The sequence below is a fragment of the Myotis daubentonii genome, chromosome 16, assembly GCF_963259705.1.
Source record: "Myotis daubentonii chromosome 16, mMyoDau2.1, whole genome shotgun sequence".
In the NCBI taxonomy this organism is placed as follows: domain Eukaryota; kingdom Metazoa; phylum Chordata; class Mammalia; order Chiroptera; family Vespertilionidae; genus Myotis; species Myotis daubentonii.
Genome location: NC_081855.1, coordinates 37,495,786 through 37,521,256, shown reverse-complemented (window position 1 = coordinate 37,521,256; position 25,471 = coordinate 37,495,786). Strand labels below are relative to the sequence as shown.

The window sequence follows — 25,471 nt, the reverse complement described above, 5'->3', positions numbered from 1 at the left end:
ATAAATGATGGTGACTCACTAATCAGCACATTAAAAACCTTTTAAATCCATAATGTACCCAAATTGAATTATCAGTACATTCATTATTTCATGTGCACCATGCAAGGTCACAGGTGTGACCTTGAGCAGTTTGATTTTCAAATAAGGAACACCTCTCCCACTCTTAGCAGCAATGATCCTCAAGATATTAGTACTATAGTAATCTATACTGTGCAAAGAGAAAACATCTTTCTAAGTCAGTAACTTATCTTTTCCCCTTTCAAGTACAGTAGTTCCCTCCTACCCATGTTCTACTGTGGCCCAAAACATTAAATAGAAAATTCTAGAAATAAGTAACTCATAAGTTATTTTAACTACACACTATTCTGCGTAGCATGATGAAACCTCCCACATTCCTGCTCCATCCCGCCCGGGATGTGAATTATCCCTTTATATTGTATTCACCCTGTATACACTACCTGCTCAATAGTCACTTCTTAGCCTTCTCATCATCAAATTGACTGCTAAGGTATTGCAGTGCTTGTGTTCAGGTAACCCTTATTTTTCTTAATAAGGCCCTAAAGTGCAAGGCAATTCGGATAAGCCAAAGAGAAGCTAAGTGCTTCCTTTAAATGAAAAGGTGAATACAGTACAATAAGATATTTTGAGAGAGAAACCACTTTCACATAATTTTTAATTCAGTTTAGTATTTCAATTGTTCTATTTTATTATTAGTTATTGTTGTTAGTCTCTTACTATGTCTTAATTTATAAATTAAGCTTTGTCATAGGTATGTATGTATAGCAAAAATATGTATACTGTAGGTTTTGATACTATTTGCTGTTTCAAGCATCTGCTGGGAGGTCTTAGAACATATTTTCCATGGATAAGGAGGAACTTAATCTAACTGTAATTCCACAAATATTTATTGAGCACCTATTATATATCAGGCTCCCATCAGCTAGATCAGTGATTTTTAATGAACCAGGATATCTGTGAACCCCTAACACTGTATACAGATTTTCTGTATATATGTGTGTGTGCTTTTTTTCTTAAGAGCCTATTGCTTTCATAAGTTTTCAAGAGAGTATGCTATAAAAGGAGGGAGAACTACTTATTTAGAAATGGAGAAGAATGGTTCTGAACCCTGAATGCTTACCTGTAAAAAGTTTTTAAAAAAAGGCTATCTAAACTCAATCCCAACTTCCAGGGGTTGTGATTCAGTGGATTTGAGGTAGAGCACCATCAAGCAAGGGTTGATAGCCACTGATCTATGTAGGAATAACACTGAAATGTACTTCATGAGAACAGAAACTATTTGTTAATTATTGTACTCCCAGAGTCTAGAAAGTGCTTGGCACATAGTGGGCACTCAGTAAATATTTATTGAATGAATGAGTACTGGAGCCTTCCAGTTCAGAAAAGTTAAAAAAAAAGACACCCAACCCCACCCAAGTGCTTTATCATTCATGGTAAGTAATGAAGGAATCAGTAAAACATTTCCTTGAGTGGCTGAGAACAGGGTAGCATTAAAGGTATTCAATGGGGAAGTTTTTGTTGGAAGATAGCATATATTTGAATATCTCCCTTATGTGTATCATGAAAAATTGTTGAAAACCACTGCTTTAAGTTTAGAGCAATATAGTTTAGTGTGGTAGGCAGACCTGCAAATGAATAACTGTAATATAATATGAGTGCTTATACTAGAAGAGGTATGTTTACCAAAAAAAAAAAAATGGCTAAAGATCAGCCAGGAAAGCTTTATGAAGTAGATGTTATCTAAGCTGGATCTTTAGGAATGACGGAGCCCACATTCCCTAGTCACTAGTCACCAGCTGGGCCTAGTACAAGAAAAGGAAGTACAAAGACACAGAGGCCTAAAAGTCCATGGAAAGTCCAGTGAGTGAATTCAGGTATGTTTGGAACCATCTGTGAAGAGCTTTATCTAACACACTTTGGAGTTTGCACTGCGGACATTGAAGTTTTATCACTTAAATTAGGGATGTTGATTTGGGGATTATATGCAAGGCTCTGAGCATCCTTGAAACTCTGTATTTATATATTTATGTTCTTTTCTTCCTCTTGCAGGCTGCTATATGGCAAGCACTAAACCATTATGCTTATCGAGATGCAGTTTTCCTTGCAGAACGACTATATGCAGAAGGTTTGTACTATATTTATTTCTGTAAAATCCTAAATAAATAAAATATATGAACACCATCCCTTTTTATAACTATAACAAAATTCTGAGTATCACTTTTTTCTTTTTCTTTACAATTGATACTATTTCATAAAAACTTTTCCCTGTATTTGTGTAGCTCACGTATATATTACTTTTAATAACTATAGAGTTGCTTCAGATTTTACACTATGGTTTACTTAATCTTTTCCAATCTTTAAGTATTTTTCCCCTGTGTTTTTTATTAGAACAGAGTCTATATTCTGTGGCCAAGAGCATGAATTAGAGTCTCTGGCTTCAAGTGAAAACCCTAACTCTGTCACTTAAATTTGCAGTTGTATACCTAGGGCAAGTTACTTAATGTCTGAGTGCTACAGATTTCTCAGCTATAAACTAAAGATAATTGCCTCATAAAATTGAAGAATTAAATTAAAAAATGTGGGGGGAAAAATAAAACAAAAAAATGCAAGAATGAAATAAAATAATGTATTTAAAGCACTTGGCACAGCCTTATTGCATGGTAATAAATGTTCAATAAACATCTAGTAATGTATATTTTGTTTCTGTCATTAAACTTATTGTAATTCTCTTTCTAAGATGTTAATGTAATTATGTATAGTTTTTTTTTCTTTTAAGTCATTTCCTTGGATTATAGACTCTGAAATGGAATTTACAAGTCAAATAGTCAATTCTACAACAAATTACTTTTTGCCCAATTGATAACACAGCAGAGAGAGGTGTCACCAATCTGGGTGTCACCAATAGTATAAGACTTGCATCATAGGCCTATCACTATTACATTTGACCATTGTAATGTATTTTTGCTTGAGAATTATGACATACTTTGTCTTGCATTTTTATAACTAAGAGATTAATGGTTATTTTCTCAAGTGTCTGTTTTAAATTTATTCCTATTTTGTGAGCTATGTCTTTATTACATATTTGCCCCAGGTTGTTGCTTTATAATCTTAAGTCTGTTTATGTACATTACTCTGATATTTAAAATTTTTATGTACTTGAAACTCATAAGCTTTGTCATTTATACTTCCTCTTATTGCTACAGTAGCTGGAAAATTGTCATCTTTCTGTAACTACAATAAATATATAGTTCTTGGTAGTTAAAAAAAATTTAAAGAATTTATCATAGTATTATTACTTAATTTATTCAATATTATTTATGTGTTTTTCTGCAAGCTGATCCTTTGTTAACTTTTATTTTTCAATTACAGTTTATATTCAGTATTTTGTATTAGTTTCAGGTGTACATCATAGTGGTTAGTTAATCCTATACCTTACAAAGTGTTCTAGTAGTTACCTGGCATCAATCATAGTTATTGTAATATTTTTTACTATATTCCCTATGCTATACTTTACATTTCCATGACATTTTATAACTGCCAATTTGTACATCTTAATCCCTTCACATTTTTTATCCACTCCCTAAATCCCTCATCTCTGGCAATCACCAGTCTATTCTCTGTATATTTGAGTCCATTTTGTTTGTTCATTTATTTTGTTCTTTAGCTTCCACATATAAGTGAAATCAGATGGTATTTGTCTGACTTATATCACTTAACATAATATCTTCTAGGTCCATACATACTTTTGCAAATGGTAGGATTCTTTTTTTTCTTTTTTTACAGCCGAGTAATGTTCCATTGTATATATGTACCACTCATCTGTAATGGGCACGTGGATTGCTTTGATATCTTGACTGTTATAAATAACACTGCAATGAACACAGGGGTGCATAAATTCTTTCATATTAGTGTTTTGGGTTTCTTCAGATGTATACCCAGCAGTGAAATCTCTGTGTCATAAGGCAGTTTCATTTTTAATTTTTTGAGGAACCTTTGTACTGTTTCCAATAGTGACTGCACCAATATGCATTCCCACCTACAGAGGGTTCCCTTTTCTGCACATCCTTGCCAATACTTGCTTGTTGATTTATTGATGATAGCCATTCTAACAGGTGTGAGGTGATATCTCATCGTGGTTTTAATTTGCATTTCTCTTATGTTTAGTGACTGTGGGGAACTAATTTTCTATCAGTAAAGTATTTCTCCTTAGTGGAAATAAATGATTGTTTTACATTAAATAACATGCCTAATTTTTTTGTTACCAAACTTGTTTATTGCCAGATAAACAATGATTACCATTCAACCTACTGAATAATAGCTCTTTTTTTTCCATATGTGTTTTTAGTACACTCAGAAGAAGCTTTGTTTTTACTGGCAACCTGTTATTATCGCTCAGGAAAGGCATATAAAGCATATAGACTCTTGAAAGGACACAGTTGTACTACACCACAATGTAAATACCTGCTTGCAAAATGTTGTGTTGATCTCAGCAAGTAAGTTTTTAAGAATGTGTTCTAATTTCATTCTTACTTAAACTGTAGAATTTGGGATAAAATTCTTTTAATGGGTTAAACTCTGACTCACTTTGTTCCCTCTTTTTGGGTAGTAGATATTTGTCATTTCAGTAGTTTGAAATGTTTATACAATATTCTATAGCATTATTATTTTTGTTATGGAAAGATTTCATTGTTATTGTAATAAATAATAGAATTTAACTTTGAAGAAACTTAAGTTATAACTAATTCATATCATTTTCTAAAATTCCAAGTGTTATTTCATTTCCTTTGCTTTCATTGTTAGGCCAATTGGAATAAGTCTGAAAACCTACTTACCACTTAACTTGCAATTAATGCTCCCTTGGGTCTAGGTAGTTGTGTAATTATTTGCCTTTCAAGATCATTCTATTTGCAAACCACTACTCCTACCTCATTGATGCAATGGGACAGATTCTGGAGAGTGCTTCTTTTGCACATTACAGTTAAACCAAGTCAGCTGTCCCAGTTCTGTATTTGGAGGCAGCTAGAGGTATAGGTAGTGTGTTCTGTTAAACTCTTTCTGTGCTGTAAGAGATGGAATAATGTAAAAGTGACTAGAGACATAATTATAAAAGCCTGTGTGTATATTTTCTTTGTATGTTTACAGGTTTATTTTATTAGATGGCTTTTCAATTAAAGCTAGCTACAATATGTATAATATTTCTGAAATATTTGTTATTGAATTATTTTTACTCCAAGGATTCTAATGTTAAATTCTTTTTTCTTTTTTTTTAATCCTCATCAAAGGATATTTTTTCCATCGATTTTTTTTAGGTAAGAGAAGGGAGAGAGAGACAAACATCAATTGGTTGCCTCCTGCATGTGCCCCAAGTAGGTGCCCTTGGCCAGGAAACAAACCTTTGATCCTTTGGTCAGAGGACCAGCACTCTAACCACTGAGCAAAACCGGCCAGGGCTAATGTTAAATTCTTAAAAATCAGTTTATTTAATTTACCAATGTCTTAAGCCAGTTCTTACCCCTTCTACAAATCATTATACAGTATTGTGTGTTTTTTAAATCTTACTGACAGTAAAAAAAAAAAAAAAAAAAAAAAAAACTTTAGATATTACCTTTTATATGTAAACTCGAGAGTTTTCTACATGATTTGGAAAAAAACTTTAAAATACAAACCATTATAAACTCTGATGCTAAAAATATGTACTGAAATCAGGCCAAAATTTATCCTTTGGTGAACACTTAGGATTTTCAATGTCAAGAAAGCATAACTGACAAATAAGAAGAGATGAAGTGCTATTCAGGTTTCATTTATAAACCTAAAAATGACTGAGGCTTGTTAAGTATGTAATTTTTATTTTATTTTATTTTTTCTTTTTCTTTTTTTTTTTATTATTAGTTAAGGTATTACAAATGTGTCCTCATCCCCCCCATTAACCCCCAACCTCCCCCCAAGTATGTAATTTTTAATTAAAATGTTAGTCTTATTTAATTTGCTTGCAAATTTATATTTCAAGGAATTATAAACTAAGAAGGGTCACCATGTTTGTTAATGAAAAACCATTTATATTTTCCCCTCTCCCCCCGGAATAATGGTCTTTATTTCTTTTGACATGAATATTGGGTATGTTGTTCAGGCCAGATTTATACATACAGAGAGTAAATTTAGATGGTTTTGTTTTTAAAGGCAAGACAAATTTTAAGATAATAAATTCCCAGTCTCCCAAATGATTCTAAATACAAGTTTATTGGTATTGTAAAGATACATGAACTTTTTATTTTACCTATCTTTATATTAAGAGGTACATTGGTAATGAAGAATGTATTTACAGTCATGTGTTTTTATGTTGACTTTTTAAAGTCTGTAAATTTGTGTTTTAAAGGCTTGCTGAAGGGGAACAGATCTTATCTGGTGGAGTGTTTAATAAACAGAAAAGCCATGATGATATTGTTACTGAGTTTGGTGATTCAGCTTGCTTTACTCTTTCATTGTTGGGACATGTATATTGGTAAGAATCATTCAAATTATCAGAAAATTGTTTCCAATACTAGAATGCTTTGTGATTTTTTTAAAAAAATACATATTTTATTGATTTTTTACAGAGAGGAAGGGAGAGAGATAGAGAGTCAGAAACATCCATGAGAGAGAAGCATCAATCAGCTGCCTCCTGCACACCCCCCACTGGGGATGTGCCGGCAACCAAGGTACATGCCCTTGACCAGAATCGAACCCGGGACCCTTGAGTCTGCAGGCCGACCCTCCATCCACTGACCCAAACCAGTTAGGGCATTGCTTTGTGATTTTAAAAACCTGTGATGATCTGTGTTTATCGAGTAGCACTTAGCTGAGTAGTAGTACACAGTCTTCTAATTCCATGACCTTGTTAAACCTGGAAAATACTAGAGATGCTGATCCCATATTGACTATCCATTTTGCCTTAATGACAATAGCTATAGCAGCACACTGCCTACCAATTGAGTGAACATATGGGTTTTTTACCTGGTTGAGGAGAGTATCATATAATCCACTGAGGAAAAATAAGAGTGAAGTTTTTTTCTCTAATATTAAATGTCACTGCTGCTCCTTAGTAGGAGGATTGAAGGAAAGTTTCAGCCATAAAGTAAATAAATTTACTTATATTTATTTAATTTCAGTCTTTTAAAGGCAAGAGAGATTGACTTCAGTGTTATCACCATAATAATATTTTTCTCACCTATTTTTATTCTGAAATACTCTTTGAGCTGGGAAGAGGGGTCAAGATGTAATGAGGTAACAGGAATTCTTCAACTGACTATAGGAGTGCATCGCTTGTGTAAATGTCATCTGTTGCATATCATGGGAAAAATGGATGAGGATTGTTTATCTAAAAATTAGGATAGTATCTGTTTTAAGATAAATTGAGGCTAGTTTAATAGTAGTTTTGAAAAACCTTGAAAATGTCTTTTTGAACAGAATAAATTACTTGAATTGGAGGCTCATAGTCAGATGACACTACTCTTGAGAATGGGAGTAAATAAAAATAAAATATTAATATCTTAATTTATCTCAATAAAAGGACTTAGAGTTATTAATTTGGTTCATGCAACTATGATTCATCTTGTCATTTATTCAAGGAACTTTGAGATTCATCCTCTATTATGGCTAGACACAGTACTTGGCACTGGGGATATGAAGATAAATAACTCACACTCTTCACCCTCAGAGATTTATAATAGAGGAGATAAGCAGTAAACAAAAGTTCATAAGTTTTTATGATAACAGTAAAAAAATGATGTGATAAAATTTGAGCAGTATTTTGTTCGAATGAGGGAATACTCAAGTCTACCTGGTTAAGAAGAGGGATAAGATGGTAACTAAAAAAGACTTAATAGAGCCCTGGCCAGTTTGGCTCGGTGGATGGAGCGTCGACCTGCGGACTGAAGGGTCCTGGGTTCGATTCCGGTCAGGGGCATGTGCCTTGGTTGCAGGCATGTCCCCAGTGTGGGGTGTACAGGAGGCAGCTGATCGACGATGTTTCTAACTCTCCCTCTCCCTTCCTCTCTGTAAAGAATCAATAAAATATTTTTTTAAAAAAGACTTAATAGAAAAAGTTTTGTTTCTTTGAATTCTCAATAGTAATAAAACTGGAAAATGGGCAAAATACTTAAATGGATACTTCACTGTAGAGGACATATGGCTGGTAAATAAGCACATAAAAGGATGTGCCCAAATCATTAGACGTTAAGGAAAGGCAAGTAAAAACCATCATTGGAAACCACTTCACACATGTCCATGTGTTTATTGAATCAAATTAGGAAAGTATGGAAAGCTAGATATCCTTCAACTGGTGGTACTTGTCTTTAGTACATCATTCTAGTTTCTAGTCACTTAAAAATTTGGAAGTAAAGCAAACTAATCTAGTTCCCCAAAGGGGTCCTCTTCACAGTTCTCTGAGATTACACTGATAGCACTTAGATTATATGTTTTAGCTGATAGTTTCATTTGAAAATTCTTTTGAAAATCTTGGTTAGTTGCCATCTGGCGCTTTATAGAATTTTGGAAGAATTACTGTATCTTATGCCCTAGCTGATTTGGCTCAGTGGATAGTGTTGGCCTCTGGACTGAAAGGTCCCAGGTTCGATTCTGATCAAGGGCACATGCCCGGGTTGTGGGCTCAATCCCCAGTAGGGGTGTGCAGGAGGCAGCTGATTGGTGATTCTCTCTCATCATTGATGTTTCTATCTCTCTTCCTCTCCCTTCCTCTCTGAAATCAATAAAAAATATACTTAAAAAAAGAATTACTGTATCTTAATTTTTTCCATTATATATATATATATATATATATAACTAGGGGCCCGGTGCACGAAATTCGTGCACTGGGTGGGGGGGGGGGAGTGTCCCTCAGCCCAGCCTGCCCCCTCTCACATACTGGGAAGCCCTCAGGCGTTGACCCCCATCACCCTCCAATCGCAGGATCGGCCCCTTGCCCAGGCCTAACGCCTCTGGCCTAGGCGTCCGGCCCAGGCAAGGGACCCCTAGCTCCTGGGACTGCCAGCTTCGACTGTGCCCAGCTCCCATCACTGGCTCCACCCCTACTTCCTGCTATCACTGGCCAGGGCGGAAAAGGCACCTGATTCTCCGATCATGGATGGGGGGCAGGGCAAAGGCGGCCCCAGGGCCGCCTTTGCCCTGCCCCCCAGCTCTTAGCTCCCCCCTGGGTTTCCATCACTGTCAGTGGCAGGGGGCTTCTTCCTGCTTTCCCTTTCGCCTCCCTGCATTGTGCCTACATATGCAAATTAACTGCCATCTTGTTGGCAGTTAACTGCCAATCTTAGTTGGCAGTTATTTTGCATATAGCCCTGATTAGCCAATGAAAAGGGTATCGTCGTACGCCAATTACCATTTTTCTCTTTTATTAGTATAGATAGATGAAGAATTTCCACTTCAGATAAGAGGATTAGTATTTTTTTGCCTGAAAGCTCCAATGAACCCTCAACCCCATCTGCCCTCCCCTTTAAAAGCAAGGGAGGTAACAATGCCAGTCTAATAATTTTCAGGTTGTTACAAGTATATATGGTTTTAGGAATGTTTACATTCTAAATGTAACCTTTATATACCTGAATTAGAAACATAAACTTTTCTTTCATTAAGAACTATCATCTCCACTTGGTTAGAAAATCTGATCACTTAAATATGTTATATTTAAAGCATTTAAGTCACTTTGAAAATTACCACTAGGATATTATATTAAAAATTAAGAAAATAAGACTGAAACATTTGGATATTTTTTATATCTCCTTTAGTAATTCTAGTATCTGACAGTACATAAAAAACATTATAATATTCAAGATGGCAATGATAGTTTGTTTATTTTGTTAGCATTTCTTTTAATTCATGTTCTGTTTATTTTCACTGACTTTTGACTTGAATTGCCCTAAGTAATAGAGATTGGAGGATGGTAAGAAGGGGAAAGTGGTGATTTAGGGAAGCATCAAGAAGAATATTCTCAGAACTTTTATGACTTAACTAATTTCTGTACCAAAAATTTCCTTATAATATATGTCATAGGTTTTATAGCATGTCTAATTGATTTGTTTGCCTTTACAGCAAAACAGATCGGCTTGCCAAAGGATCAGAATGTTACCAAAAGAGCCTTAGTTTAAATCCTTTCCTCTGGTCCCCTTTTGAATCATTATGTGAAATAGGTAGGTTTATAGAAATGGCTGTAGGGGAAGGGGTTCTCCATTTCCTCTTCTTTTTATTTTTTTCTTTGCTTAATTTTTGGATACAAATTATTCAGAAAAAAATATTTTTCAAAGCCAAAGGGATGTTAAAATTGAGAACAAAATAAGAGTCATATGTTTCAGGAATCATGTAGCCTTTCTTGTGTCCTCTAGCATGAGTTGTATTATGAGTATAGCATTAACCAAAACAGCTTCATGGATAAGAAAAGAAATGAATAGAATCCCATAGCAGAAACTGTAATAATATAAATTAAGACCTGGTATATATGGGGTGATTCAGTATATATATATATATATATATATATATATATATATATATATATATATATACTCTAGTATGCATGAAGGATCATTTTACAACATTGTATTTATATACATGGGAGTGCTTAAAATTTTAATATTTCTAGTGGGTTTCAACTCTCTACTCTTAGTCCTTACCTTGAGCAAAATGAGATCTAGATCTTTGCTTTCTGCTTTAAAATAAACACAGAAATTGGCATTTTCCTATGATTTATTATATTTAAAATCAATATCATTGGTGTTTAGTTTATTTCCTAAATTTACAGCTTTATCTTAGGGGTAAACTTGCACAATAAATTGATGGGTGGGCTTCTGGGAGGTAAATTTGATCAGGTGAAACAATCAGAAGAACTTTAAAACTCTGGAAAAGGGCTATTTCCACTGATTTATACATACCTGGGGTGGAAAATTAACCCTCATTTCTTCAGAAGCAAATTTTTTTTTTCCCTTCACAGGTGAAAAGCCAGATCCTGACCAAACATTTAAATTAACCTCTTTACAGAACTTTAGCAACTGTCTGCCCAACTCTTGCACAACAGTAGTATCTAATCATAATTTATCTCACAGACAACCTGAGACGGTTCTTACAGAAACACCCCAGGACACAATTGTAAGTGTATCATATTCTATTATTCAAAATATTATGAAAATGAAAAATAATGATCTGAACTAAATGATGTATTGTAAATGTCATGGTAGAAATTTTCTGTTTCAGGAATTAAACAGACTGAATTTAGAATCTTCCAATTCAAAGTATTCCTTGAATACAGATTCCTCAGTGTCTTATATTGATTCAGCTGTAATTTCACCAGATACTGTCCCTCTCGGAACAGGAACTTCTATATTATCTAAACAGGTTCAAAATAAACCAAAAACTGGTCGAAGCTTATTAGGAGGACCAGCTGCTCTTAGCCCATTAACCCCCAGGTAAGACAAACAAAAGATAGTTTAAAATGTGTTCTATAATATTAAATTATTTTATAATAATTCATATTATTAGTAATATAAATTACTAATTATATGTAATATAAATAGTAATTATAAATTAGTAATATAAATTAGTAATTATAAATTACTAATAATATGAAACTTTTAAATATAGAAAAAGAGGCATTTAATAAGTCAATAATGGAGTAAAAAAATAAAGTACCTGTGATAAAAATTTAATGTTAAATATTAGAGAAAATTTAAAAACTCTTAAATATGCCATATGGAGTTAGTGTATGCATTAAAAGATGTCTTTATGTTTGTGCATCAGTGAATAGTGAACCTCTTAGAATGTTGAAATGTTTATGATATAATCAGATGATGGTTGTTGTTAAAATGCTATTTTCCAAAGCATGGAGGAAGGAATGACACCTATTAATATGAAATATTTTGTGAAAATTATTAGAAGTATATGTATGTATAAATATAGGAACCCAGCCCAGAGGATACATATCCAAAAGTATCAAAATAAAAAATTATATGCTAGAATAGACTTAAATTGGGTCCCAGGGCCAGGGAACTCCTAAAATAGCATAAACATGAGATGACAATAACTCATTGAATCCATAAGTGGGTTCACATTTTCTCTGTAATAGTGTCTAAATTCCAAGAATTTTAATAAATTTGATCATTGGGAACTTAGTTTTTACAAGGCCACTCTTATTTATAATAAATCTCCTGAGATCAGTTGTTGCTGCTCAATTTAGTCTTGTTTGGTATTTTAAGTTTTAGTTATGGTAGTTGGAATAGTCTACATTCATAGCTTATTTTTAATCTGCCCCTTAGATCCTCGCTGCCCCAAGACTGATTTGCCATTCTCTTCCTTTTAGACCTTCTAATTTAGTATACTGCTGCTTTATATATGCCTTGATGACTTTTTGACACCTTGATTTCAACCTCTTCTCAGTTTTGGGATTTTGCCATTAGAAACCCCAAGTCCTGGAGATGGATCCTATTTACAAAACTACACTAATACATCTTCTGTAATTGATGTGCCACCCACCGGAGCCCCTTCAAAAAAGGTATTTTCCATGTAAAATATAGTTTTGGTACTGATGAAAGAAAATTCATTTAAAATTCCAATCTATTAAAAGCAATTTCATAGAGAACCTAACTTTATATAATTGTTGTTGCATTAGAGTTATGGATCTAAATGTAAAAGGTTATCGCTGTCCTAGCCTCCTTGTTATAATTGGAGACACAAACCTGGTTGCTCTTTATTTCAGCATACATCAAATAAACACATTCAGATTTTTCCTTCAATTTCTTATGGTTTTTTTTAATGAAATTAAGAGTTTCTGTCACTTTGAATATAAATAAGAAATATACCTGCCATAGTTTTTACTTGTCCCCATCACCATGTTTGTTTTTTAAGTATACTAGTGTTAAAATGAAAAAAAGACTGACTTATGTAAAGCCAGCTGTTTCTGATAATAAAATTCTTATAGTGGCTACTCATAGATGTGTAGTAAATTTATAGTAAACTAGAGGCCTGGTGCACAAATTCGTGCACCAGTGGGTCCCTCTGCCTGGTCTGCAGGATCGGGCTGAAACTGGCTTTCCGACATCTCCCGAGGGGTCCTGGATTGTGAGAGGGTGCAGGCCAGGCCGAGGGACCCCACTGGTGCACGATCGAGGCAGGGGAGGGATGTGGGAGGTTGGCCAGCTGGGGTGGGACCGCGGGAGGGCTCCAGGGCATGTCCGGCTCATCTTGCTCAATCTCGATCAGCCGGACGCCAGTAGCAAGCTAACCTACCAGTCAGAACGTCTGCCACCTGGTGGTTAGTACATGTCATAGTGACTGGTCAACCGGTCGACTGTCTGCCCCTGGTGATCAGTGCACATCATAGCTAGCTGTTGAGCAGCCTTAGCATATCATTAGCATATTACACTTTGATTGGTTGAATGGCCGACCAGATGACCGGACACTTAGCATATTAGGCTTTTATGATATAGAAATGTGTAAAAAAAAATGAAAAATATTTGACAATATTCTTACAGTAAATACTGGGATTAAAGATCTATGGTAGGACAGTGCCGGGGTCCTGCCCCAGCGGGTCCAGGGGTTCCCCAAAGGTGTGGACGGAGTCGGCGAAGAAGGAATGACACGGAGACAGCGTTCAGTTGATCAGCAGCCTAGCCAGGATCTCTAGCCAGGATCTCCAGCCAAGTTCTGGTCTGGATCTCCAGAGAGGTTCTGCTGTTTATTGTCTTGTTACATCCGTATTTATACCAGTTGATTTTAATCCTGTCAATTTCTATTACAAAGGTTAGGGTGTTTCTTATCTCCATTCCAGGGAGTAAAGATTATGTAGCTTAAGCATGATTGTTTGTAGTGATTAACTACCCGCCTGGCACTTAGTTAAGGAGTTTCATCCCCTCCCTGACTTCAGGGAAAAATTCCTACCTGGGGAAACAACCTTTCTCGGAGAGGTGACCTTGGTTAAAACACACAGCGCTAAGGGGAGCAAACATATTAAGAACAGTATGCTATATACGCCAGGTCCCTTGAAACATATGCTGTGCAGATGTTTCTTTCCTGCAGCGACTGTGTCAGGCAGCAAGGATGGACCGGCTTCCGGCAGGACAGGTCAAAGTGCTATTTGTTTAAAAGATATCTGTGGTGCAGGGTATCTTTTATGATAATTAAATTAGGTTATATGTGTAAAATGCCTATTTGACGGCAAATAGATGTTTACGAAATGACAGCTAAATAAATAATAATAGTATGTGAATGACCAATATAACCCCTTTACCACTCTAGAGACATGTTTCTTCTTGTTTTTTACTCTTTTATTCCTGAACTTCCTTAGAGTCTGTGGGGGGGAAAAAAAGTTCCAAGAGTGGTGAAAAGAGACTGCAAAGTAGTTGAAGTGTAGATTATTTTAAATGTGATATCTAAAAGTTGGCAACTACCTTGTACTGTTATAAGAGTGAAAAATAATAGTGGGAATTAGTTTATTACAGTTATGAAAAGGCATAGTAGCATAGTAGTTAGCATGCCAGGTGAAATAGGCCAGAACCAGGCAAGCTATTGCAATCAGGAGAAGTTAGGAAGTGAGAGGTATATGATTTCAGTGCCCAAATAATAAAAGTCACATCTCTTCCTCTTGTGCCTCTGTTCTCTTCTTACCCTATTACAAGATGTTCTTAGAAAAGCTATACTTGTAGGTCTGCATGCAGTATCAACTAAAAATATCAAACCTAGCCCTGACTGACCAGTTTGGCTCAGTGGATAGAGAGTCAGCCTGCGGACTCAAGGGTCCCAGGTTCGATTCCGGTCAAGGGCATGTACCTTTGTTGCGGGCACATCCCCAGTCGGGAGTGTGCAGGAGGCAGCTGATCGATGTTTCTCTCTCATCAATGTTTCTGACTCTCTCTATCCCTCTCCCTTCCTCTGTAAAAAACCAATAAAATATATTAAAATAAAAATATCAAACCTAGTAATGGGTTAGTACATAGTTCTTGGTTAGATAAGGCCCAAATTGACTTTAAGTTTTGTCCTTTGGGTGAATGTAGAAGGAAAAGGAGGAAGGAATATAGGTGAGGTGGTGGTAGATTAGGTGAAAATATTCAATGGATAGTTAATCATACAGGAAAGAATAAGGCCTGGTGATAGAAATAATAATTAAAGCTGTTAAAATGGCTAGGCTCTCCTAAGGAAAGAGAGAGTAGCTAAAGAGCATAGTTAATGGAAGGAAGAGGGGCCAGCAAATGAAATGGTAAGACAAATAATAAAGATGCTGTACTATTTTGGAAATTATGCAAAGTTTCAAAAAGGAGGCATGATCAGTGATGATGAATGCAGGAAAGGCCAAAATTAGGCTTTCCTATCTGATGAAAACATGATTATTTGTAATGTACAGTTTGAGATTTATGTAGAGTGGCTATGAAAGTAACAGGTAAGTTTTGAAGAAAATTATCTGGTAGTAAAGAAATTTAAAACATCCATTGATACAGTAGTCATTGATCTCTTTATAAAGAAGCTAAGTGAAAAAATGAATAGAAATAAGGTGACAAATTAGAGAAGACAGAAAGGAGCAAGCAAAGGGTTTTTCCCCTCTCTAGACAGCAGAAACTAATTAATGAAAGTTGAATACACTAGAAAGAAATATTAATTCTAAGAGCAATATCCTTAGAATTTGGAAAATAATTGGATGACTTCTTTTTAAACCTACTCTTCTAACTACTGTAGGTTTCCCCCACTATACAAAAGTAGAGTATTCATGAAACCTTTTGTAAGCCAAAATGGTTTAAAGCAAATAAGTATTTATAATTTATAAATTATAAGTAATGTATAAAGAAATATTTGACCATTCCCAGCCCCAAAATTCAACGCATGCACGTCTTTATTTCGTTCACCACAATTGAAATGCTTAAGTACATCCGGTTTTTCACTATACATAACATCCTTATGAGTTTTTCTGATACTTTAGGACATATCTTGCTAATGAGTGCACAAAATAAAGCACTAATGCTCACAGACACAGTTCCATGCTCTGGGGGCTTGATGCTGGGTGTAGTTCCCAGGGAAGGAGCTTACTGTTACCACTGTCACTACTGGTGGCTCTCAAAGCTTCTAACGGCTCCTTGCAAAACAAATGCTAAGCAGTATTTTTGCTTCTCAACTTTTTTCATAAAAGCAAAGTCATGAACTTTCAAAAAGTAGCGAATACCTGTATAGAACTGCTTTTACTAAGTGCCAAAGAAGGAATATAAAAATCTTATTCTATATATTTTTAAAGTATTTTTATTGATTTCAGAAAGGAAGGGAGAGGGAGAAAGGGATAGAAACATTATTGATGACAGAGAATCATTGATTGGCTGCTTCCTGCACACCCCCTACAGGGTATTGAGCCTGCAACCCAGGCATGTGCTCTGACTGGGAATCGAACCATGACCTCCAGGTCAAAGCTCAACCACTGAGCCATGCCAATGGGGCTATATTATTTTTTTATGTATACTAAATTAGATCATAAATCTCGAGAATAGTAGCTGTCTTAAAATTCTTTAGCATTAGCCCCAACTGGAGAAGATGTTGTAATAAATGCCTTCCAGAAATTTGAGCCTTTCCTTAAAAACTAAAGTGAAAGATGACAGGATAGTATAAAGATAAAAATACTGGGGTTAAAATGTGGAAATAGGCTGATGTTCATTCTAATCTATCTATCTATATATATAAGTCTAAACAACTGGAACGACAGGTCACTATGACACGCACTGCAGCCTGCCAACCTGCCAGATTGGGGGCAGAGCTGGCCAGCCAACCTCCCGAGGCCCCTCCCCCTGGCCTGCCCAGCCCCAATTGCCCCCATTGGAGCGAGCCAGCTGGACCCCACCCGTGAATGAATTCGTGCACCGGGCCTCTAGTATGACATTAGTACAGTGGGGCCTTGACTTACGAGTTTAATTCGTTCCGTGACAGAGCTCATAACTCAAATTACTCGTATGTCAAATCAAAAAGTGAACGAGTGAGACATGATGCTGGGCTGATGTTGTGGCGTTCACTGTGACGTTCGCTGCGCCAACTAGTAGTGGGGTATCTGAAGCTGGCTAGTAACCCTAATTTTAGCTCGCAACTCAAAGCAAAAAATCGGCCAAGAGACCGCTCATATCTCGAAAAACTCGTTAGTCAGGACACTCGTAAGTCAAGGCCCCACTGTAGTTTGTGTATTCAAATGACAGTAATATATTATGAAATCTTGCATTTGGATAATGGAAATAGGAGCATCATATATCTCTTAATATTTATAATGCAATTTATGATTCACAAACCTTAGACTTTTTGTGTTTTGCAGTCTGTTGCCAGAATCGGCCAAACTGGAACAAAATCTGTCTTCTCACAGAGTGGAAATAGTCGAGAGGTAACTCCAGTTCTTGTTGCACAAACACAAAGTTCTGGCCCACAAACAAGGTATTTATTATGGTGCATTATTTGATATTGTTCAGATTTTCTTGCTATACTTCCATATAGGCAGGTTTTGACTCTCCTAAGAATTCTAGAATGACTATTATAGATTTTGAATACGTTAAATTTGAGAAATTTCTAACTTACTAAAAAGACTAGTGTAATTTTTAGTTGAGTATTATAATGCAAATCAATACAAGAATTAGCTAAAATATCTTTTTAGTTTACTCTAATTGCCTCATGAATTTGTTGAAATTACGTATTCTATTTTTTTTTAATTAAATCTTTATTGTTCAGATTATTACATTTGTTCCTCTTTTTTTTCCCCCCCATAACTCCCCTCCTCCCAGTTCCCGCCCCACCCTCCGCTCTCACTCCCCACCCACTGTCCTCATCCATAGGTGCACAATTTTTGTCCAGTCTCTTCCCACATCTCCCACACCCCTTTCCCCCCCAAGAATAGTCAGTCCATTCCCTTTCTATGTCCCTGATTCTATTATAATCAACAGTTCATTCTGTTCATCAGATTATTTATTCACTTGATTCTTAGATTCACTTGTTGATAGATGCATATTTGTTGTTCATAATTTGTATCTTTACCTTTTTCTTCCTCTTCCTCTTCTTAAAGGATACCTTTCAGCATTTCATATAATCCTGGTTTGGTGGTGATGAACTCCTTTAGCTTTTCCTTATCTGTGAAGCTCTTTATCTGACCTTCCGTTCTGAATGATAGCTTTGCTGGATAAAGTAATCTTGGTTGTAGGTTCTTGGTATTCATCACTTTGAATATTTCTTGCCACTCCCTTCTGGCCTGCAAAGTTTCTGTTGAGAAATCAGCTGACAGTCGTATGGGTATTCCCTTGTAGGTAACTGAGTTTCTTTCTCTTGCTGTTTTTAAGATTCTTTCTTTATCTTTTGCTCTTGGCATTTTAATTATGATGTGTCTTGGTGTGGTCCTCTTTGGATTCCTTTTGTTTGGGGTTCTCCGCGCTTCTTGGACCTGTAAGTCCATTTCTTTCACCAGGTGGGGGAAGTTTTCTGTCATTATTTCTTCAAATAGGTTTTCAATATCTTGCTCTCTCTCATCTTCTGGCACCCCTATAATTCTGATGTTGGTACGCTTGAAGCTGTCCCAGAGGCTCCTTACACTATCCTCGCATTTTTGGATTCTTTTTTCATTTTGCTTTTCCGGTTGGATGTTTTTTGCTTCCTCGCATTTCAAATCATTGACTTGATTCTTGCGCTCCTCTGGTCTGCTGTCGGGCGTCTGTATAATATTCGTTATTTCAGTCCGTGTATGCTTAATTTCTAGTTGGTTCCCCAATATAAGATCGAGGGTCTTATTAGTTTTCGTGTAGATCTCATTAAGTTTATCGGCAGCTTCTAAACAGTTCTTGAGAGACCTTAAAAGTGTGGTTCTGAACTCTATATCTTCCTTTGACAATTTTGTCCTGTTTCTTTGTCTCCGCATTTTGTTATGCTTCCTTGGTGCACCCCCTAGTGGTCTTTGTTCGCAGTCTTATAGTTAAATCTTGATTGTTGTAGCTAATTCCAGGGAGGGTTTGACCTCCAGGCCAAGTGGCTATGAGAATCAGCTGTGTCAGCAGTGAGAGAACTTCTGTCCTCTAGGGAGGTGCTAATCTAGCCTTTGCCTGAGGCTATCCGGCAAATGCCTCTGTGCAGGGCTTGGGCGGGGCGGGTCGCACAGGATCAACAGGGTGGGCCGAAGAGAGCAGTTATGGTGGCTCTCAGTCCTGTTCCCAGGGGCTCTGCCTCTCTGAGTCCCAGCACCCGCTGCAAAGCTGGGAGAGAAAGCTGCACTCGCTCTGACCGAAGCCAGACAGTCCCGCTTCTCCCGTTTGAGTCTGGGTCCCTAAAGACTCGCCCAGATCTGGTGCTCAGAGTCTGCGACTCCCTCCCGATTGAAAACGCCAACCGCGCCCTCCGCCGCCAGCCCGCTCCGCACACTCCGCACCTCAGAATTTGACTTCAGCACTGCGCCTCCTCTGAGTGTCCGTGTGCGTTTCTCTTTCCTCCTAGTTGTAGGACTTCCACTCAGCCAGCGTTCCTGTGGTTCTGGGTGATGTCCCTTCCGTTTTTTGGTTTCACTTTTGAAGTAGTTGTTCAAAGCAGCAAACTCCGGCGTTAACCTATGCCGCCATCTTGGTTCTCCCTGATCGAAATTACATATTCTAAACACTCCTCCAAAGTAATTTTCCTCTTATTTACATGACCTTCTCCACTGGTCAAGTACAGATAGGTTTCATTCTCTCATTCCCCTGTTATGCATTTCTATAAACAGATATGTCTCTTTCCTCCTCAAATAATGAATCATAAGTCTTAAAAGTTACATGTATGCATATGACTTGACTATATAAAAGGCCTCAATATTTCTAAAGTAGTAGGATGATAAGTATCATCATGAGTGCCAGCTTGAAGACAGGTGACAAATTGCCTGGGGCTCAGTTATGAGAAGGAGCCTGAGGTCTCCTGCAGAGTAATGTTATATAGGCTGAGTATAGGCTAATCCTAAAGAATACTTAAAACATTTATTGAATTAGATATTTCAACTAAACAAATACACTAATAAGCATCAACTGTTAATAATTCTTTGTTCTTTGTATTACCTACTTAATTCTATATTTGTTTCCTATAGCTGCTGAAACAAAGTACCACAAACTGGATGGTTTTAAAATAACAAATTTATTTACTCACAGTTCTAGACACAATAATCCAAAATTAAAGTATTGACAGGACCATACAACCTCTGAAGCCTCTAGAAGAGGATCCTTCCTTAGCTCTTTCAGCTTCTGGTATCCCCAGGCATTTCTTAGTTGGTGGTAGACTAACTCAGTATCTGCCTCTGTCTTTTTCACATGGCCATCTTCCCTGTGTATCTCTGTAACCAAATTTTCCTTTTCTTTTAAGGAAATCAGTTATATGGGCCCTGATGGCCTCATTTTAACATGACTATAGCTACAAAGACCCTATTTATTACTATTATTATTTTTTATATTTGTATTGATTTCAGAGTGGGAGAGGGAGAGAGAAGTAGAAACATCAATGATGAGAGAGAATCATCTATTGGCTGTTTTCTGCATATCCCCTACTGAGGATGGAGCCTGCAACCCAGGCATGTGCGCTTGAATCGAACCCAGGGCCCTTCAGTCCACAGCTGACACTCTGTCCATTGAGCCAAACCAGCTAGAACTGAGACCCTATTTTTAAATAAGGTCACATTCACAGGTTCTGGGGGTTAGGGGTTCAACATATCTTTTTAGGAGACACATTTCAACCCATAGCATTGCTTTGTTAGTAACTAGAGGTCTGATGCACGAAATTCATGCAAGAGTTGGCCTTCCTTCCCCCGGCTGCTGGCAGGCATCCAGGACCTGGGCTTCCCTCATAGCCCCGGCTTCGGCTTCGTTCGAAAGGGTGTCTAGTCTAATTAGCATATTTTGCTTTTATTATTATAGATTATTCTTATTTTGTCTTTTGTTTAGAGTTTATAGTATAACATTTTAACTTATAAAAGTCTACCTTCAAGTAACAATATATACCATGTCATGTACACCATAGTATTTTTTCATGTTCCTCTCCTAGTCTTTATGCTATGGTTGTCATATAGTTTACTTCTATATATGTTATTAACCCCATAGTGCATTGTTGTAGTTTCTGCTTTGGTTTCTTTTATAGAATTTTTTTTTTAAATATATTTTATTGATTTTTTACAGAGAGGAAGGGAGAGAGATAGAGAGTTAGAAACATCGATGAGAGAGAAACATCGATTAGCTGCCTCCTGCACATCTTCTACTGGGGATGTGCCCGCAACCCAGGTACATGCCCTTGACCGGAATCGAACCTGGGACCTTTCAGTCCGCAGGCTGACGCTCTATCCACTGAGCCAAACCAGTTTCAGCCTCTTTTATAGAATTCTTGTAAAATAATACAAATAAGTCTATTTTATATTTTCTCACATTTTTTTTTTCCTTTTTTAATTTTATCCTTATTGTTTAACCTTTGAGTGCCAACCAATATCCTAGGAACTATGCTAAAATTGCCAAGGCATTTTTGCTGATTTTACAGCAGTTTAGGAGAAAAATTATGAATCGCAAGTAAATGAAGTTACATATTCAAAAACTTAAGGAAACCTTTACTACATTTGTTTTCATCTTTGACATACATTGTTTGCTGATTGTATTATAAAATACTAGTAGAAAAAAATTTTTGAACAAAACATATAATCTACACTAATAAAAGAGAAACATGGTAATTGGCGTACGACCGCTACCCTTCCCATTGGCTAATCAGGGCGATATGCAAATTAACTGCCAGCCAAGATGGCGGCGGGCAGCCAGGCAGCTTGAAACTAACATGAGGCTTGCTTGCCTCAGTGACGGAGGAAACCAACGTTCCCCGCCTGCCTTGCAGGCCTCTGAGCCTGCAGTTTGAAACATCTTAACAAATATATCTCAGAGCTGGAGTCAGAGCTGGAGTTATACATTGTTTCGAACCGAAACAAACCAGATACCTACTTTCAGCAGTGGAGGCCTAAGAGCTGGAGCGTCAGAGCTAAAGCTGGCCCAGAATAAAAAAAAAAAAAAAAAAAAAAAAAAGGAGCAGTTGGGAGTTTCAGTCCCAGCCTGAAAACAGCCCTCAGCCCCTCACCCAGACTGGCCAGGCACCCCAGTGGGGACCCCCACCCTGATCCAGGACACCCTTCAGGGCAAACCAGCCAGCCCCCACCCATGCACCAGGCCTCTATTCTAGATAGTAAATGGGCAATATGCCTCCCAGCACTGGGATCAGCGGAGCCACGAGGCCTCCCGGCACTGGGATCAGCATGACAGGGGGCAGCGCCCAAACACCCTGATCGCCCTGCGGCTCTGTGTGTGACAGGGGGCGGGGCCACAACCTCCCTATCCGCCCTGCTCTGTTCGTGACAGGGGAAGGCGCCCCAACCCCCTGATCGGCCCTGCTCTGTGGGTGATAGAGGGCGGCGCCCCCATCCCCCCACCCCCCCACGGGCCCTGCTCTGTGTGTGATGGGGTAGAGCCATAACCTCCCCATCGGCCCTGCCCTGAGTGTGACAGTGGCAGTGCCCCAACCCCCTGATCGGCCCTGCTCTGTGGGTGATAGAGGGCGGCGCCCCAACCCCCTGATCCACCCTGCTACGTGTGTGACAGGGGGCAGTGTGCCAACTCCCCTATCGGCCCTACTCTGTGAGTGACGGGGGGAGCTCCTCAACCCCCGATGGGCCCTGCTCTGTGCGTGACAGGGGGTGGCGCCACAACCTCCCCATCGACCCTGCCTTGAGTGTGACAGGGGGCGGTGCCCCAACCCCCCTATCGGCCCTACCCTGAGCGTGACTGAGGGTGGGATCACAACCTCCCAATCCGCCCTGCTCTATGCATGACAGGGGGCAGCGCCCCAACTCCCCAATTGGCCCTGCTCTGAGCCCGACCAGGGTCTGCACCTAGGGATTGGGCCTGCCCTCTGCCACCTGGGAGCAGGCCTAAGCCAGCAGGTCGTTATCTCCCAAGGGGTCCCAGACTGCGAGAGGGCACAGGCCGGGCTGAGGGACACCCTCCCCCCCCCGAGTACACAAATTTTTGTGCACCGGGCCTCTAGTGTTAAAATTAATGTTGACTTTGAATACATGAATGAAGATATTGTTTAACTTTTAATAAGCGATAGCGCTCCTGGCACTTTTGGCAAAAGACAGGAGGAGCACGATCACACTCCCCGGCACTCTAGGAGTTAAAGTATTGCAGGTGTCCCTTTTTTCCCCCCATTAGCCCCTCTACTTCCCACTGCCTGTATATCCAAATTTCAATTATTATTTCTTTATATCCAAATTTCAATTTGGTATCCTTTTTCTTCATCATGAAGGAATTCTTTTAACTTTTCTTATCGTCTAGGTCTGATGATCATGAATTTTTTCAGCTTTTGTATGTCAGAAGAAAGTTTTTATTTCTCCTCTGCTTTGTAATTGAAAGAATAGTTCACTGTCAGGTTTCGAGCATTTTTTCTTTTTTCTTTTTTTTGTCAAATGGCCCTTTGGAGCTAACAGAACCCTGATGATAATTATAATATAGGAAGAGTTTGTCTTTAGCCACCCCAACTCCAGAATCCTCTTAATCATTTTTTTCCTACCTCTATAAGATTTATGTTGACCTCATGCAAGCTTCTGTCCATTTAAAGCAATCTCAGCATCTTTCTCAGGCTTGTCTTCCATATAAACTGCCCCATGCTATGAGATTATTCCTTCCCACTTCTCAGTCAAAACCTTTTTCTATAATTAGGCAATATTGAAAAAATATCATTCACATTTGTAGTAAAAATGACATAGTTGTTAGTATAAAATAAAGGAAAATGAATTGGTTTCTCAAAAAAGCAAAATATGGAGACAGTAAAAGGATCAATGGTTGCAAGGAGTTGGAGAGGGAGTAATGAACAGACAGAGCACAGAGGATTTTTAGGACAGTAAAAATATTCTAGATGATACCATAATTACCTGTCATTGTATATTTGTTCAAATTCATAGAATGTGCAAAACCAAAAATGAACTCTAATGTGAACTATGGACTTTGGAAAATTATGATGTGTTGATATAGGTTCCTCAACTATAACAATTGTACCACTCTGGGGGGATGTTGATGATGGGGGAGGCTATGCATTTGGGCGTTTAGAGGGTATATAGGAAATCTCTGTACCTGCCCCCTCAATATTTCTGTGAACTTTAAACTGCTTTTAAAAATAAATTTAAAATTTTATTTAAAAAATTAATTGATTAACCCAAATGACCTCTTTTGCTGAAATCCCTTACATTGAGATCATGGTTTTTGAAAAGATTAAGGACTACCTGGATATTCTTTACTCACTGGTCAACATCTCTTTTCAAAAGTCTCTTTGACCCAAACTGAGGTAACTACTAGGATTTCCCATAAACTATATAAATTGTAAACAGTTTACTCCATAGACTTACTTACTGTCAGATAATTTCAGGTTTTAAGTTTGTTTGCTTTCTAAGAATGAAATTCTTATATCGTAGGATTTGCCTTTAAAGTAAAAAATGTACCCAAGAGATTATTAGATTTCTTTTGTCCTATAAATCTTGTTGTGGTGTTTGAATTTATAGGGAAATACTTCTCAAGTATAAGTTGTTCTGGTGGTATTTGTTGGGAAGTGTCCCTACATTTAAACTATCCATTGCCAATTATCTTTACCTTTTTCTCTAATTTGCTATCATTGCAAATGAGGGCTAGAGATAATTGGTTTATAGGTATGTGTACCTTTTATTGACCCAGAATTTTTATGTGGATTGTTTTAAGTTTAAATTGGCAATTTCAGATAGAGCAAAGATCTGTATAGTATAATCATTATTTTATGGTAACACAAATAGCATTTAAATCTGAGTTTTCATAGAGGGATGAGAAAAGGACTAACCAAACTCATCAACTTTAGAGTGCAAACATGTTGAATGTTTATTTTTTAATATACCTGAATGGAAGCAACAGTTTATGGTCATAAACTGAGTTTATTTAAAATGTCTATTTTTATATATTTTTTTAGTACAACACCTCAGGTATTGAGCCCCACTATCACATCTCCCCCAAATGCACTGCCTCGAAGAAGTTCACGACTTTTTACTAGTGACAGCTCTACAACCAAGGTAATGATTCCCCCTCTAAAATTTCTGCTCATTGATGACTCAATTTCTAATAAATAAATTAAGTGACTGTAAAAATTTTTTAATTTGGGGAGCCATCTATATAACATTTGTAAATTTTCTTGGTCCTTTATTAACTATTTTATAATTTAGTTGAAATGACAAAATTGTGTTGGAAAACTGATCCGTGGTTTTTAGGAGTTAGAACTGGGGGAAGGTATGACTTTTAAAGCATAGCACAAGGGAATTTCTTTGTGTTGATAGAATATTCTGCTTTTTTATTGCGGCAGTGGATTATACAAGTCTATACATATTATAAAATTCATAGAACCATGCACATCCACCCTCCCCCCAAAAAATGCATGTAAAAAA

General features: G+C 37.4%; 1 protein-coding gene across 14 annotated transcripts in view; it reads left to right on the top strand.

Annotated features, from left to right (window-relative positions):
- Positions 1 to 25,471, top strand: part of CDC27 (cell division cycle 27) — a 56,307-nt gene that overhangs the window by 12,422 nt on the left and 18,414 nt on the right. For 4 of the 14 annotated variants that reach the window (XM_059669878.1, XM_059669877.1, XM_059669872.1 and 1 more), the window contains exons 2-10: positions 2,068 to 2,143; positions 4,364 to 4,511; positions 6,392 to 6,517; positions 10,096 to 10,193; positions 10,988 to 11,142; positions 11,248 to 11,459; positions 12,427 to 12,541; positions 17,318 to 17,433; positions 25,003 to 25,102. In XM_059669878.1, coding sequence (XP_059525861.1) covers positions 2,068 to 2,143; positions 4,364 to 4,511; positions 6,392 to 6,517; positions 10,096 to 10,193; positions 10,988 to 11,142; positions 11,248 to 11,459; positions 12,427 to 12,541; positions 17,318 to 17,433; positions 25,003 to 25,102 — 1,146 coding nt within the window. Of the gene's footprint in view, positions 1 to 2,067; positions 2,144 to 4,336; positions 4,512 to 6,391; positions 6,518 to 10,095; positions 10,194 to 10,987; positions 11,143 to 11,247; positions 11,460 to 12,426; positions 12,542 to 17,299; positions 17,434 to 25,002; positions 25,103 to 25,471 lie in introns of those variants that run through there. The other 10 variants (XM_059669875.1, XM_059669868.1, XM_059669874.1 and 7 more) reach the window with 7 other exon arrangements.